The sequence below is a fragment of the Hemibagrus wyckioides genome, linkage group LG01 (genome assembly GCF_019097595.1).
Source record: "Hemibagrus wyckioides isolate EC202008001 linkage group LG01, SWU_Hwy_1.0, whole genome shotgun sequence".
NCBI lineage: Eukaryota > Metazoa > Chordata > Actinopteri > Siluriformes > Bagridae > Hemibagrus > Hemibagrus wyckioides.
Window position 1 is genome coordinate 5,527,541 of NC_080710.1, and position 17,969 is coordinate 5,545,509.

Sequence of the window (17,969 nt, forward strand, 5' to 3'; positions counted from 1 at the left end):
CTTATTTGGACTAAAAGTGCAAACTTACTTTCGCTAACAAGTTTTTTTTTTTTTGTTGTTATTTTAGAAAAACAACAATCAATACAACATCATAAAAACCTTTTTGGGGGATTTATAAAATGCAAACTTTCACCAGTCTTCTACAAGTTCAAGTAATTATTCTAGTAAAATAAAGTAATATAACAAAATATGAGGGATTTGTAAAGTGCAAACTGCAGACTTAAATCACTTTTTATAAAATAAATAATTGTCACCTGGAAAAAAAATCCCTGAAGAAAAACAATTTTGTAAAGCAGTTACACGCTAAATAAAATCAAACAGGAGCCAGACAGCATTTTACAACTGTGTACATGTGCACAATCAGGGGCGAGTGTAGGATTTTCATTTAAGGGGGACTCAGCTCCCAATGAGGGTATAATAGTAACTAACAAATAAATAAATAAATAAATAAATAAATAAAGAAAGGTTTGACTAACAGGGTAGGATGGTAAACTTATTGCAGCATTCCACTGTATTGCATAGATGTGTATAACATTTGAGTACTGAACAAGCCAAATACGAGTCTTCCTGATCTCACACACACACACACACACACACACACACACACACACACACACACACACACACACACACACACACACACACTTGTCCTCTGATCCTAGCTCTGTGACGCCGTGGTTTCTTCAGTCGGACTGAAGAACCGAAAGACAGGTGTGCTATCATTTTTTCCTACTTGTCAGAATTTCCTGACAAAAGCGTATAGTTATACCTATTGATCTGTCCTACTTTATCAAAAGTTCCTACCTGTGCTTTCAAATGGACATAACACTGCAAACAAATTGCAATGCACAGTTTAAACACAGGCAGCAGTTTCTGACACCTAATATTACCTTATCAGAATGTATTTCCTATAGTTTAAACACAGGCAGCAGTTTCTGATAAGAAAATCTAAGACCGGAGTATATAGGCAACTTAATAAAATTGTCTTTTTCAGCATAATCACTAGTCATTATTAAAGAAAATTTTAAGCACAGTAATAAATCCAGAGACTAAACTGACTTAACTGTAGAAAATTTAATTTATAAGGTTTATACACAAAACAGATAAATGTATTTACACACACACACACACACAATTTTCCATTATTATTATTATTTTTCCACACATTTTCCACACACATAAGTTGGGAGTTCTTCTGTATTTGGCACATTCAAAATGTGCCCACCTTCCACAGAGGTCACACTGCACCTGAAGCACAGTACAAGTAATACATCAGTAATTTACAAAAATAAACCTTTTTAGAAAGGGAACACTTTTACTGAAAAATATTTTGCTATAAAAAGTGCAATTGGGACCCAAAATTTTATTAATTCATCACAGTATAAGTTGACCATTTGATGAATTACAATATTTTAATTTCAAACCTCAAGTATATGTTTAAAGACCTTAACATGGTTATTCAATATATATATATATATATATACACTGTATATAAAATGAATGTGTGGGAATATGATTCCTTACCATTTCAATCATGCTTTTTTCAGCATTACCTTCCTACATGGAGCACACCACACAGTAGTCCTCTGCATTCCTTATAACACAATGATTGAAATTGGCTCTATTAAAATAAACAAAACAATCCATACAAGGTTCATCCAGTTATAATCCAAAATATTTAAATTTAGCCTTGAGACTTGACAATCCATAGTGTGACACTCAAAGAGTAACACTATAATTTGATGTAAAAGATTTACTGATATAAAAGTCCAGCATAGTTAGTGTTTTTGTATTCTCACTTTTTGATCAGATATTTCTGTGCATAAGGAGTGTCTCTTCTAGTACATTTTGATTTATGCTTTTTTTACTTTAGTAATTTACTACATTTACTACTGAATGTCCCTAAACTTACCTCGATATGTCAGCAGTGCACATGCAATCTCTATTCTATCCAAGGATATAGCACTTTTGCTTGTCTTCACATCCTGAACACTGCCCTCTAAAAGATACAGTTCTGCAAACTGCAAAATTCATGTTTTAGTATAAATCTAAAAAAACAGCCCAGTATACAGTAGGTTATCTAACACACCTTCAAAATTAGCACTCTGCAGTTGCTTGAGTCTTGTTGTTCTTCGTGTGGGAGGGTTTGCACTTGTCATGCTGCACTGTGCTCATCACGACCTCGAAGCTTCAGAAAGTTTCTGGGTATCATTAAAAACATTCTTAGTTTTGACATTCAAAATATCATGCCTTCTGTGTTCAAAAGTGTGGGGGGGTTACCTCCAGTTTCACAGAACTTTATGTTCATACAACGTTTCCTTTCCCAATGGATCTAAAATGAAGATGCTCTTTTTGGTCATGCAGATGATCTTTAATCTATTTTAATTGCAAATTATTGACAGCACAGTTGTTATTATCATCAAAGTTTGCATTACTTAAATACCTTAAAGAGACATCCAAAAAGGCCAGAAAATAGTGAGTTTCACACAGCTACACAAAGGAGATGTACCAGTTTCTGTTAAAAATAAACACAGCAGTAAGAATTCTGAAAAATTACAGGATCCTTTTAAAAGTACATTGACAATTTGAACTTGCCTTATGCTTTTCAACAAGATGGTGTAGGTATGCATCAATAAAAACCTGTGAACAGAAAATGTTAAACAACAGGTAGGCTAATTTTAGGCTCACTTACTTCATCTGACAGCCACTCTGTCCCTTGCAGCATGCGAAAAGGACTGTCAAACAGTTTATATGGTCCCACAACTGCTTCAACCTACCCATGGTCCTTTGAAGCCCACAGCTTTAAAGGACTAAAGGATCATTTAGAAAAGTTAGTATTTTCCAAAATTAAGTATAGTTAACTCAAAAGGGCCAACGGGCCAACATAAAACTTCAACAGGGCCAACAGGCCAACGAAAAACTTCAAAGGGCCAACAGGCCAACATAAAACTTCAACAACACCAACGGGCCAACATAAAACTTCAACAGGGCCAACGGGCCAACGAAAAACTTCAACGGGCCAACTTTGTGAGATAGTTCATGTTTAAATCATAGGATGACCCAGGTATTATTAAGGAAAATATTAACATTTAAAACATTTCAAAATATTACCCAGTGCATGAAAACCATATAATACAGTTAACAATATACACTGAGTTAAATGCACCCTTTGGTTCTATCCAAGAATAAGACTATTTATTCTAATTGTTCAACTCCATGTTTCTAACTTGTGACCAACAGGAGGGAAAAACAAACTTGCCAAACCACCTTATTCAAATGACGAACTGGTAGACAAGGCAAATTGGTAAAAAATGACCAACAGGTCAGAAGTACAACTCTAAATACGACACCTTCTTCTTCACAGCTTTTCTTTAAATTTTCTGGCTGTGCACATACAGGCTTAATGGCTTCTGTCACTGCTTTTCCTCGTTGGAGTCTTCAGTACTCTGTGGAGTATTTTTTGTGGCAAACACAATAACAGATGGACTTTTTGCTGTTGCACTGTCATCATGCTGTTTAGGATCGTTTAAAGTCTGCTGAGGGCTTGTAGTGGATGCTTGACGTGGTGCAGAACTTTCGGCTTGACATGGTGCAGAACGTGGTGCAGATGTTTCATTGTCCATGCTTCTTTTGTACGGTTTTAAATGATTTATGTTGTATTTAGTTGTATTACAATTTATTTATTGTACTTCCTTGTTTTGCAGTGTAACCAACTTGCCACACACGGATTCAAGTGTATATGGACCAGAGAAATCTGGTTCAATTCTCCCTCCTCTTCTTCCACGCTTTCACATATTCAGCAGCAGAACCTCATCACCAACACCATATGTCACATGTCGGTACTTTTTCTGAACCTTTTTGGCATATGCTTGCTTCTGTTTTTCCTGTGATTTTTTAACATTTTCTTCAGCTGTTTGTTTACGAGCCTCCACTTTCTTGTTTTTAGACTGAACAAAGTCTGAGTATGCAGACTCTTGAGGAAGAATTATGTTGGAAATCTATAGTTCCAAACAATTAGGGATAGAATAACTGTGTAAATGAGGTGAAATATTTTTTCATATTCAAGTTAAATGTGAAAGACATAATTAAGAGTATTCTGACAAAGCAAGTATAAATTCTGGAAGGACTGGAACCTCTGAAGGAAACATTGCTTCTCTACCATACATTAAAAGAAACGGAGAGTTTTGTGGTTGTGTGCACCTTCGATCTGAGAGAAAAAAGTGTTGCATCCAGATAGGTATCCCAATCATTCTGCTGATCATTTACTAGTTTCTTGAGGGCTGAAATATAAATAATTCCATACTATCTTTACATGAAATGAAAATTTTTAAAATGTGCCAGGTAACGTTATTATTCGTAAAGTTTACCGTTTAATGTTATCGCTGGTCTTTTCATTGAGGCCGTTAGTTTGGGGGTGATAGGCTGCTGTTACACTCATATTAACGCGAAACAGTTCACAAAGTGCATGGTTGATCTTAAAAAAAAAATTAAGTGATTTTGAGACTGCAAAACAACTGCAAAAATTCCCTTACCTCATTTTTGTACTTTTAGAAAGCACTTACTTCATTAACAAATTCTCTCCCTTGATCTGACAGTATTCTGTACATACCGAAAGCCATCAGCAGTTTTTGGCAAGGGTCCAAATAAATCAATGCCCACAAGTTCCCAGACATCAGACACCTAGAAAGAAAAAAAAATCTATTTTTTTTAGGTGTAATACTACATCTTTATATGTTTATACAGTGCATCAGCTGCAACATTAACCCCACATAACATTAACACATTTACACTGGATATGAAATTATATACCATTAACCTGGCAACAGTGTCACTAACCCAAGGTTAATTTCTGCCTCACAGAAACGTCAGTGCAGCACAATTCGTCAAATCTCATCAAGCACCCATGGAATGCACGAGACAAAGTCCAATCCACGAAGACCCCTTAGTTCCCTTAGTTCTTGTCTATCAGGCTGAAGAGTTGTGCTCATTAGAATCAGCTGGTTTAGTTAATGAATGGAACAAATATGTGGTGGGACTTATCTGAAGGCAGGGTGTCCAGCTCTGCACAAAAACACCTAACACTCAGGAATTCTTAAGTGAACTATGAACCTCTGTGCCACATTTCTGCACATGATCTTCAGGAAGCAATCAAGCAGGCATGAATTGAACGAGTGACACCAGAGTACTGCAGGCGTCCTTCTGACTCTATGCCCAGCCGGATCCAGCAGGTTTGGAAGAATAACGCACTTCATATTATAAATATTATGAAGTAAATTAAATATTATAAACTTCTAAATACTGATTGCTGTATAGCAATTTCATTACATAAATTATTCTCTCATTTGATTGTCATTTAAAAAAAAAGAATATCCTTAAAGCTTTGTATTTCACTTTTGTTTCAATACTTTTGGCCACTATGTGTGTGTGTGTGTGTATGTATGTATGATGTTTGCATGGTTATCATATCAAAGCAGCATTAGATCACATGCACTTTGTGTCCTAGCACTTTTCTAACATAGTTAAGTTGTAAAAATGCATGAAAAATGTACCTGAATACATTCCAGTTTCTGATCGACAGCCAGAGGTTTCCCAACTTTTTGACACTTGTCACATTGTAAGATCTGGAAGGTATGCAAAGTTTATATCATCTCTACACCACTGCAAAAAAACAAACAAACCAAAAAAAACACCAATTACCCAGTTTTCAATGTCAACTGTCATGCCAAACCAGTAAAATCTGTGAGATATGACATTTCTTGTTTTAAAGACGCCAATGTGCCAGAGGTGGACGAAGTACACAACTTCCTTACTTGAGTGAAAGTACAGATACTACTGGTCAAACATTACTCCATTACAAGTAAAAGTTGTAAAGACAGATTTTTACTTAAGTAAAAGTACAGAAGTACTTGTTTTTAAAAGTACTTAAGTATCAAAAGTAAATGTCAACGCATTGTTTTATTATTGTTGCATTGTTGTATGCAATACTTACTAGCAACCTTATTTCTTGAAATTGTGATGATTATGGCTTACAGATAAGGAAAACCCAAAATTCTGTGTCTCAGAAAATTAGAATATTACATAAGATCAATAAAAAAGGATATTTCAAAGAGAAATGTCAGACTTCTGAAAAGTATGTTCGTTTCTATGCACTCACTACTTGGTTGGACCTCCTTTTGCATCAATGCGGCGTGGCATGGAGGCAATCAGCCTGTGGCACTGCTCAGGTGTAATGGAAGCCTGGGTTGCTTTGATAGCGGCCTTCAGGTCATCTGCATTGTTGGGTCTGGTGTCTCTCCTCTTCCTCTTGACAATACCCCATAGACTCTCTATGGGGTTCAGGTCAGGCGAGTTTGCTGGCCAATCAAGCACTTTAACACCATGGTCATTGAACCAGCTTATGGTACCTTTAGCAGTGTGGGCAGGTGCCAAGTCCTGCTTGAAAATGAAATCAGCATCTCCATAAAGCTTGTCAGCAGAAGGAAGCATGAAGTGCTCTAAGATTTCCTGGTAGATGGCTGCGTTGACTGTGGACTTCAGAAAACACAGTGGACCAACACCAGCAGATGACATGGCAGCCCAAATCATCACTGATTGTGGACACTTCACACTGGACTTCAAGCAACATGGATTCTGTGCCTCTCCACTCTTACTCCAGACTCTGGGACCTTGATTTCCAAATGAAATGCAAAACTTACTTTCATCTGAAAAGAGGACTTTGGACCACTGAGCAACAGTCCAGATCTTTTTCTCCACAGCCCAGGTAAGACACTTCTGACATTGTCTCTGGTTCAGGAGTGGCTTGACACGAGGAATGCGACATTTGTAGGCCATGTCTAGGATTCGTCTAAAGTTCCCCCAAATTCTTGAATGGATTTTGCCTGACAATCCTCTCAAGGCTGCGGTTATCCCTTTTGCTGGTGCACCTTCTCCTACCACACTTTTTCCTTCCACTCAACTTTCTATAAATATGCTTGGATACAGCACTCTGTGAACAACCAGCTTCTTTAGCAATGACCTTTTGTGGCTTACCCTCCTTGTGGAGGGTGTCATTGACTGTCTTCTGGACAACTGTCAAGTCAGCAGTCTTCCCCATGATTGTGTAGCCTACTGACCCAGACTGAGAGACCATTTAAAAGCTCAGGAAACCTTTGCAGGTGTTTTGAGGTAACTAGCTGATTAGGGTGTGACACCACGTCTTTCCAATATTTAACTTTTCACAATATTCTAATTCTCTGAGACACAGAATTTTGGGTTTTCCTTATCTGTACGCCATAATCATCACAATTTCAAGAAATAAAGGCTTGAAATATTTCACTCTATGTGTAATGAATCTATATAATATATGGGTTTCACTTTCTGAACTGAGTGACAAAAAATATTGACCTTTTTCATGATATTCTAAATTTTGAGATGTACCTGTACACATCTATTTGTATCCACTCATGCACATTTCAATCAAATGGTCTGTAAATGAAGACTGGTCAGAAAAAAAATCTAACCTGCTTTAAAACCCATCTACACAACTGTAGCTGTACAACCACCCAACAGCAACACGGCTTTAACAAAGAGTTATATATATTTCCACAATTCATTTACATCATTTTAATATGCATTTACACCATTGTCCAGGCTCCTCCCTCCTGTGTGCAATGCATTGTGGGCAATATTACCCGTTAGAGTGTGTATTGTTCTGCACTTTGAATTTCTACCGGAAGTAGTAGACCATCCAGGAATTTTTGGAATACTCTTTTCAGTATACTGCGATTTGGGGCATACTAATTCTATTTTTGAATACTATTTAGAACACATAGTATGAGAATTTGGACACAGCATACGTTTTTTGTGTGTTAACTAACATCATTACCAATGTGCTGGTGGTGTATAATATACAAAGCATATCTTCGTCCATTTTGTCAGAAATTGATCAATTGATCAACTGAGTTCAAAAAATTATGGAAAACCACTGAACTTTACAACACGTGACGCTAAAGAGTGAAAAAAATCATCCTATGATTAATGTAACTACTTTCTACTCAATGACCCTGACAGAAATGTAGTGGAGTAAAAAGTAGAGTATTTGTCTTTCAAATGTAGTGAAGTTAAAGTAAAACGTATCCAGAAAAAATAATACTCAAGTAAAGTACAGATACTCAAAAAGTGTACTTAAGTACAGTACTCAAGTAAATGTACTTCTTTACTGTCCATCTCTGCAATGTGCCTTCAAAAGACATTCTTCGCTTCCTCTCTGGTTTTAATCACTCGTCTGCTCCCAGACCAGAGTTCTCCATCTATATGGCAATTTTAACAGCTTTAGGAAATATGTTAACATTATACCAGATTTTTTTATTATAAAATTACCAACCCATCATTTTGAATTTGGAGACAAATCTCCTCAGGTTTTGTCTCTGTGACTTGTCATATCCTTCTGGGTATGACTGTGAAGAAAGATAATTGTACACTTCCTCCCACTTCTTTTCCATAGCTGGAAACATACAGATTCAATATTAAAAATAAAATAAAAAATACAAATAATATATTAACAATCCCCTTAATTAGTGTAATATGTATTATGAATACAAGTAACAAGAAAATATAAATAACATTTTAGGAAACCACTTTAAATATTAAACACCAACCTCTGCTTTGGCTAAACCACAGTTTGCTCTACCTTATTAGAATCTCCTAAATATCAGAAAATTCTGCACACATAAACCAACGATTTTCACATTTTAGTGTAAATTTTAGTGTAAATAACCTTAGACAATCCTACTTGAATAATAAAATAAAGAATAAAAAAAAGACACACACAAAACTTTCACAAAACTTATAATTTGCATGACAGCAAGTAGGTAAAAAAACTGCTCAGTGACCTTAGCCTGAGAGTCTGCCATTTTCATAGGCAGGAAAACTAATCAGCTAGTAAATCATGTGTATAATGACTGATGTATGCTACTTTGCATAAGAGATAACTAGCTAGCGAGCATTTCACGGGGCAGCATAAACACATGTATAATGAGAAGTCGGGACAATTAGCATTACTTCTTTGGATTATGACAAACATAGATAGTGGTTATTTTCAACTAATAAAAGTTACCAAGTGTATAAGAACATTATTGTCAGTGCGTATTTTTATGATGCTCACATTTTGTAATTTATCTTAACTGTAATAAAAAAAAGTATGATTAAATCGCACAAATGATAAAAAAAATTAATACTAACCATCAATGCACAAGTCGACTGTTAAACATAGACATGCAAATCAAATATAATGTCCAATAAAACCACACAAACTAGGAAAATAATTAATCAATCCACAGGTCACTAACAGCGGTAGGACGGATTTATGGGCGGGACACTAAGAGGGCAAAACATGACGTATTTTTGGATTGCACATGCGAAGAGAGCTTGGGTAGGAAATGATGAGTAGGATGAATTGATAGAACACGTGGAAGAGCCGAGTCTGCCGCTCGATTGTCTTGTGAGGAAGCGTGGAGATGGATGGAACTGGCCTGACGGAGACGTTCAAAACGTCTAATCCATCTTTCCCATGGAGAAGTTAAATAGCCCCGGCAGCTGCATCACCTGTTGCTCATTGTCCACTTGCCACTTGTTCCATGATTTGTGACCTCACTTAAGAATTAAAACTTCACCTGCCCTCCAAAAAAACTTCTGCAAACCTCTTAGAGTATCCTACTCTGACACCAGGTTGTATTAATGCTTTACTGTGAGTAAACAGCACACAAACACCTCTCTACCTTTTGCATGTAGCCACCACTTTATTATACCTCTGCCCAGTGCCCCCTCCAGGATAGAAGCAGTATTAGGCATTTAAACTGTCAATCATTAATATGTAGATTCACTACATACACTATATTGCCAAAAGTATTCGCTCACCCATCCAAATAATCAGAATCAGGTGTTCCAATCATTTCCATGGCCACAGGTGTATAAAATCAAGCACCTAGGCATGCAGACTGTTTTTACAAACATTTGTGAAAGAATGGGTCGCTCTCAGGAGCTCAGTGAATTCCAGCGTGGAACTGTGATAGGATGCCACCTGTGCAACAAATCCAGTCGTGAAATTTCCTCGCTCCTAAATATTCCACAGTCAACTGTCAGCTGTATTATAAGAACGTGGAAGTGTTTGGGAACGACAGCAACTCAGCCTTGAAGTGGTAGGCCACGTAAACTGACGGAGCGGGGTCAGCGGATGCTGAGGCGCATAGTGCGAAGAGGTCGCCAACTTTCTGCAGAGTCAATCGCTACAGACCTCCAAACTTCATGTGGCCTTCAGATTAGCTCAAGAACAGTGCGCAGAGAGCTTCATGGAATGGGTTTCCATGGCCGGCAGCTGCATCCAAGCCATACATCACCAAGTGCAATGCAAAGCGTCGGATGCAGTGGTGTAAAGCACGCCGCCACTGGACTCTAGAGCAGTGGAGACGCGTTCTCTGGAGTGACGAATCGCGCTTCTCCATCTGGCAATCTGATAGACGAGTCTGGTTTTGGCGGTTGCCAGGAGAACGGTACTTGTCTGACTGCATTGTGCCAAGTGTAAAGTTTGGTGGAGGGGGGATTATGGTGTGGGGTTGTTTTTCAGGAGCTGGGCTTGGCCCCTTAGTTCCAGTGAAAGGAACTCTGAATGCTTCAGCATACCAAGAGATTTTGGACAATTCCATGCTCCCAACTTTGTGGGAGCAGTTTGGAGTTGGCCCCTTCCTCTTCCAACATGACTGTGCACCAGTGACCAAAGCAAGGTCCATAAAGACATGGATGACAGAGTCTGGTGTGGATGAACTTGACTGGCCTGCACAGAGTCCTGACCTCAACCCGATAGAACACCTTTGGGATGAATTAGAGCGGAGACTGAGAGCCAGGCCTTCTCGTCCAACATCAGTGTGTGACCTCACAAATGCGCTTCTGGAAGAATGGTCAAAAATTCCCATAAACACACTCCTAAACCTTGTGGACAGCCTTCCCAGAAGAGTTGAAGCTGTTATAGCTGCAAACGGTGGACCGACGTCATATTGGACCCTATGGATTAGGAATGGGATGTCACTTAAGTTCATATGCGAGTCAAGGCAGGTGAGCGAATACTTTTGGCAATATAGTGTAGATTATTCCACACTTTATGTTGCTGGGGTTGTGGGGTGAGAACTTGCCCGGAGATAGGTTGCTGTAATCAAAATAGTTTTCAGGTGTTTATGAAGAAAACAAATTAAATCACTCACTGCATGATTTTTTTTTTATTGGTCAAGCTAATCACGAAAAGAAGAAAACTTTGTGGTTGTTTTGCTATTCATATGGTAAATATACTAGTAAAGAGTTTTTTTACTGTGTTTGAAAACTTTCTGTAGGGAGCAGTAGATATTCTTTAACACAGTACTTAATGGTTCAGAAATAGACATATACATTCTAGAGATTTTGCCAGTCTGAAAGCTAGTATCAGTATCAAAAATAATACAGAATAAAATTAAGCATTAATTCAATCTTATTCTGTAACCAACAATTTCAAAGGATTTTTAAATGGAAATAATTAGATATACATATTTACATATATACATATGATGACCGTAATTTTTTTTAAAGATTGATAATATTTTTTAAATGAGATTTATACTTTGTTATATGTGCAGTATAAGTGAAAGTATTGTGAAAGTGATGAAAGTATTTACATGAATAATAAAAAAAGCTGTAAGTTTAATTAAGTGTATTTTATTTTTATTTTTTTTCAATTTATATTAGGAGAGTTGACAGAAAAAAGTCACATAAGAATGGATGATATCTGATGACATTTAAAGCTTTGGAAAAGTCAGCTTGTGGTATTGAGGCAGATCTAATTAATACTTAAATAATGGTTTCATACTGAATGATTATAATTATTAATAAATAAAAAGAATTTCAAGATGTTCAAATTGATCTTATTCCATTTACCAGTGCTAATGATGTATAAAATCATCAGCATATTACCAATTGTTATATATCTGAAATTTTATAAAAGTGGTACTGACGTTCATTTTAATAACCTACATTACTCTAAGACTCTGTAAAAGCAGACGAGTATGGACACAGTCAGCTGTTCAGCTTTAAAAAAATAAAAAGCACTTACATGTTGTCTTGTTGGGAGAAATCATTGCCATTATTCATTAGTCCAAGTGTGAGTGTGAAAGAAAGTTGTATATTTTGATATAAAAACAAGGGACTGAGAGATTTTGCTGTGATATTTCTGAGGTGGGGTTTCGTCCTACTCACAGAACAGCCAAGTCTCAAACTTTTTGTCCTTTTATGGATGAATTGTGCTAATTTTAGCAGAAAAACAAGAACACTGCAATTCCAAGAACCTTTTAAAATAATCGACAAACAAGACATACCAAGTCATGAACTCATCAGTCACATCAGTGTCCTCATCTCTACTGCTTTCTTTTAAACAAAAACTTGTGCAGGATCTAAAGAAAAACGGTAACGCTTTATAATAACTGCACACTTTTAAGTATTAGTTAAGCATGAGTACATACTTTATTAATCATTTACAAGGCACATTTGTGTAAGTTGAGGGTAATGCCAGAATTTTCCATCTTTTGGAGCACAGCGTGGAGGCATGCATTATGCTTCACTTGAGAACACCCCGACACAAGTACATCATCCATGTGACAGACCACTCCATCCAGGCCATCAGTGACTTCCGTTACCATGCGGTTGTGAAAGTGTTCAGGTGCCGATGCGATACCGAAGGGCAGATGATTGAAGTAGTACCATCCAAACGGTGTGATAAAAGTTGTCAGCTTGGCGGACTGCTCAGCTCGAGGGATCTCATGTTCGAGCCCATGTTCACATCGAGCTTACTAAAAACACAAGCTCCCGCTAACAGTCCAAGGGTCTGTTCAACAGAGGGAAGAATGTATTTCTCCCTTCACACTGATTCATTGAACTGTGGGTCCCCAGACTTTCTAGGTACCACAACAATGCCTGCACACCACTCCATGGGCTCCTCTACCCTGCTTATGACCCTCAAATGCTTCATGCGTTGCAGTTCCTTTTTTACTTTAGGCATGAGTGGAGGAGGGATGCGCCGTTGGAGTTTTGAATCTATGGTCTCTGTATCAGTCACAGCCCACTGCACAACTTAGGATAGCGTTCCTGCAAAGTGTATATGCTTATGTCATCTACACGTGTGACAAGACCAAGTTCGGTAATGGCAGGTCTGCCTAGCAGTGTCGAATGCAGACTTTTAACAACACTTCCTCCAATGTATGCTTGTTGCCTTTCTGAAGTAGCATGTTCGAAACATCAATCACATTGAGTGGTGAGCATCCCAGTCCAAGTAAGGGCTTAGTCACTTTCTGGAGTGCAGGTTTCTTGCCATCCTTGAAAATGCTGATGTTAATTCAGATTAGTCATTTCCACCTAACTGATAATAACATGAGCAGGTGACCCACACACAACAATAAAGGAGCGAGAGATCTTCTTGAATGCATCCCAAATATTAAAACACTGCAACGTAATATAGATGGCATTCATTTCTCTAAACAATGTGTCCCTAATGTTTACAGCTGTGTTTTATTTCTTGGAGAAATTATGCAATTATGTTTTATAAACTCATCTTTGTAGATTGACTGATACTGTCAGGTGTAAGATTTTCACATGATATGCTTTTCATTAATATAAATAACACCTGGAAAACATGGTCTCTGAAACCCTGAAACTAATATAACTGATGTAACACTTCTGTTTCTCTTTCTCTTTCTCTCTCTCTCTCTCTCTCTCTTTCTCTCTCTCTCTCATTTCTATCTCTTTCAACCACTCCCCCACTCCCCCAGCTAGGATTATGGTGTTTGTTGTGTTTCCACTAGGCACAGAGTAAGTATTTAGAAGTGATGTTAAGAGCCATTTTTTAGAAATGCAGTCAGTTCTGTCTCTTCTTTACATGTACAGTCTAAATGACAAAAATCTTTCTTAAACACAGTCACCTGTCTCTATGTCACCTTTCAACAGGAACTATTTTTTTCTTGCTACAGAATGCACTTTGGGATGTTCACTGTTTTCCCAACTGATCCTTGACTTCTGAGCCATTTTTTGTTAATTGTTGCTATGTTCAGGTTTTCAAGTGATATCAGAAACATATTTAATTTTCTTTCACACTGGCACCACAATATGAGGTAAACACTGCAAAAAGCTTCAGAGCAGCTTCTAAATTTCAAGTGTGAAAGGTTTTCATTAATAGAAATAACACTATCAGTAGCCAAGTTTACATCAACAACTGGAAAACATGACTATTGACTGGGATATTTTTTTTGCCCTGAAACTGCTATTACTGACATAATAGCACTTTATTTAATTATTGACCTGACTCTAATTTATGAGGTTACTGTGCAACTTAATGTAACTGACACCAAAGAATAATATTTTGTTAATAAAAGTAATAAATGGGTTTTTTGTACAAAACATGAATACACAATATAGAGAAGGTAAAATAAGAGAATTTACAGAGTCACAGACATTCGATGCTTGATGGTAAATGCAGCTCTTATATTGTATAATGTAGAACTTTTTATCCCTCTGGAGAATGTATGTTGTGTAATGTATGTTAATTCTGTTCCTGGGACTGAGCAAAAGTCTCCTGTGTAGACCAGCTGGTCTCAGTATGTGTATGTGTTTGGGGAAGAATGAACAAAATCACTGCAAGGTATTAAACCATATATTTTAAATGTTATTTTCTAAAAACTTTATGATGGTAGCAAGTTGTTAAACACGGCCTGGTCAAAATTATTAAGCATAGTTTAGATGTTTTGACTTTGATCTGTCACTGAGGAGCATGAGTACATAGTGGTCATCCTCTGTGAGCTCTCACTTTCAATTATTGGGCACTGACCAAAGCAGAGTGGAAACCACTCTTTCAGGATCTTTAGAAATAAATTCCTGAATCTCTGCCCCACAAAGGCATAGATGATGGGGTTGAGGCAGCAGTGACTGAATGCTATGCTTTCCACCCACTGTATAGCCATGTTCAGGTCCTGATTCCACTGACTGGTGTTTATATAACCCAGTTGATGCAGGAACTTCAGGAAGATGACGATGTTGTAAGGCGTCCAGAAAATGAAGAAAACACTGACCAAGACCAGTATGAGTCTGACAGCTTTGTGTTTCTTCTGAGACTTCATGGACATTAAGATGGGGATGATGCGCGAGTAGCAGAACACCATCACTGAGAGAGGAATGATTAAGCCGAGGATGTTCAGCTCGATGTAAGAGAACAGCCTCCATTTCAGGTTTGGATGTTCAAAACTACATGTGGATTCATTTGGTTTATTTGACATGCATATTTGTGAGAAAATTATATTTGGCAGAGAAGCTACCAGGCTAAGTGTCCACGTAAACAAAATCAGGGCTATGATAGCTCTGACAGACCGGTACTTGGAAAAGAGGGAGGTATAGGTGTGGACAATGACAGCATAGCGGTCTATGGTCATGAGCATCATGAAGAAGATACTTCCATAGTATCCCAGCATGTACAGTGCTGTCACTGCATGGCACATGAAGTTCCCAAAGACCCACTGAGTGATGGCGGCGTAATGAGCCCAGAAAGGCAATGAGAGAAGGAAAAGGAGGTCTGAAAGGGCCAGGTTGAAGAGGCACACATCTGATATGTTGGACCTTTTATGGTACTTGACCAGGACACACAACACCAGACCGTTGCCAATTAACCCCATGATGAAAACGATGCTGTAGATTGTAGGGAGGAAGACTCTGCTGAAGGCCTTCATGTGGTTGGTGTTGTGGGGTGAGAAGTCATCCTCAGTTAAGTTGTCGTAATCAGAATAGTCTTCAGCTGTTTATGAAAAAACAAATCATATCATTTATTGCATGTTTTTTTCATTGTTCAAGCTAATTACTAAAAGAAGAAAATGTTGTGATTGTTTTGCTTTTCGTAAGGTAAACCTAGCAGTAAAGAATTTTTTAACTGTGCTTGAAAACTTTAGAGATTTTAATTTTTAAATTTTTGAACTTTAGATTTTCTTGAACACAGTACTTAATGGTTCCGATTAAAACAAATACATTCTACAGATATCACCAGTCTGTAAGATACTATCACTATAAAAAATAAGATAAATAAAGATTCTGTAATAAACAATTTCAAAGGATTTTTAAATGGAAATAATATATACTTACATATATACACATGATGACCGTTTTTTTAGGATTGACAGTATTTTTAAATTAGATTTATACTTTGTTATATCTGCAGTATATGTGTTTGCATGAAAGTATTTACATGAATAATGAAAAATAGCTGTAAGTTTTATTAAGTGTATTTTCTTTCTTTTTAAAAATTTTTATTAGGAGTTTTTACAAAAAAAAGTCACATAAGAATGGATGATATCTGATGACATTTAAAGCTTTGGAAAAGTCAGCTTGTGGTATTGAGGCAGATCTAATTAATACTTAACTAATGCTTTCATACTGAATGCTGCAGATCATAATTATTAATAAATAAAAAGAATTTCAAGATGTTCAAATTGATCTTATTCCATTTACCAGTGCTAAGGATGTATAAAATCATCAGCATATTACCAATTGTTATATATTAAATATTTATATTTGAAATTTTAGTAAAGTGGTACTGACGTTCCTTTTAATAACCTACATTACTCTAAGACTCTGTAAAAGCAGACAAGTATGGACACAGTCAGCTGTTCAGCTTTAAAACAAATAAAAAGCACTTACATGTTGTCTCGTTGGGAGAAATCATTGCCATTATTCATTAGTCCAAGTGTGAGTGTGAAAGAAGGTTGTATGTCTTGATATGAAAACAAGGGACTGAGCGATTTTGCTGTGATATTTCTGAGGTGGGGTTTCGTCCTACTCACAGAACAGCCAAGTCTCAAACTTTTTGTCCTTTTATGGATGAATTGTGCTAATTTTAGCAGAAAAACAAGAACACTGCAATTCCAAGAACCTTTTAAAATAATCGACAAACAAGACATACCAAGTCATGAACTCATTAGTCACATCAGTGTCCTCATCTCTACTGCTTTCTTTTAAACAAAAACTTGTGCAGGATCTAAAGAAAAACGGTAACGCTTTATAATAACTGCACACTTTTAAGTATTAGTTAAGCATGAGTACATACTTTATTAATCATTTACAAAGCATTGCTTCTATATTAATACTCATTAGCAATGAGCACATTATAAATGTCATTATAAATGCTTTATTCATGATCAAAAAGCATATATATAATGTGCTTGATAATAGCATTTACATACTTTATTAATGATCAATTTATATGTTTAAAATAAGCATATCACAGGTCACAATCAACAACATGATCAACTCTATGCGAAGGAAATGTGTTGCACTGCATGAGGCAAATGGTGGTCACACCAGATACTGACTAGTTTTCGGACGCCCCCTGGACCCCCCCAATACAGTAAAACTGCACATTTTAGAGTAGCCTTTTATTGTGTCCAGCCTAAGGCACACCTGTGCAATAATCATGCTGTCTAATCAGCATCTTGATATGCCACACCGGTGAGGTGGATGGATTTCCTCGGCAAAGGAGAAGTGCTCACTAACACAGATTTAGACAGATTTGTGAACAATATTTGAGAGAAATAGGCCTTTTGTGTACATAGAAAAAGTCTTAGATCTTTGAGTTCAGCTCATGAAAAATGGGGGTATAGGTATATCAGTGTAGAAATATTTATTTCAAGATGCACAAAATAACCAAAAAAATGAGCACAATAGAAACAAATTTGCAAATTCTACATTTCAAACTGAAGTCTCACAATTAGCAGAGATAGAAAAACAAATATACAATATATGACATTTACATTTGACACTATCAAGACAAAATAAATTAAGTTTATCTTTCCCATAGAAAGACCTCAATTCCTGCCATCTCAGTGCTCTTACAGTGGTTATAGTGACTGAATGACTACTTGTACTTTTTTGAAATGTCATGAATCAGT

General features: G+C 36.9%; 1 protein-coding gene across 6 annotated transcripts; it reads right to left on the bottom strand.

Moving 5' to 3' along the window:
- Positions 1-16,862, bottom strand: LOC131356291 (C-C chemokine receptor type 5-like). Of its 6 annotated transcripts, none has more exons than XR_009205003.1 (10): positions 16,723-16,862; positions 12,110-15,826; positions 8,363-8,482; positions 5,550-5,621; positions 2,444-4,680; positions 2,281-2,332; positions 2,090-2,201; positions 1,913-2,021; positions 1,525-1,594; positions 1-1,248 (listed from the first exon to the last, which is right to left on the bottom strand). XR_009205003.1 is itself a non-coding variant. In XM_058395441.1 (2 exons), exons 1-2 carry the CDS (start codon positions 16,751-16,753, stop codon positions 14,778-14,780), a joined length of 1,080 nt encoding a protein of 359 aa, XP_058251424.1. In that variant the 5' UTR covers positions 16,754-16,862; the 3' UTR covers positions 11,728-14,777. The 6 variants fall into 6 exon arrangements, 1 of the variants encoding a protein (XP_058251424.1); XR_009205009.1 differs by having other exon boundaries at positions 2,090-2,188; positions 5,550-5,658; XR_009205001.1 differs by having other exon boundaries at positions 5,550-5,658.
- Positions 16,863-17,969: the final 1,107 nt, after the last annotated feature.

Excerpts from the sequence above, each read along its gene's own strand:
- LOC131356291 (XM_058395441.1), bottom strand. The coding sequence starts at position 16,753 with ATGGCAATGATTTCTCCCAACGAGACAACAT. Across the intron at positions 15,827-16,722 it reads TTCTCCCAACGAGACAACAT|CTGAAGACTATTCTGATTAC; the intron begins GTAAGTGCTTTT and ends TTTCATAAACAG.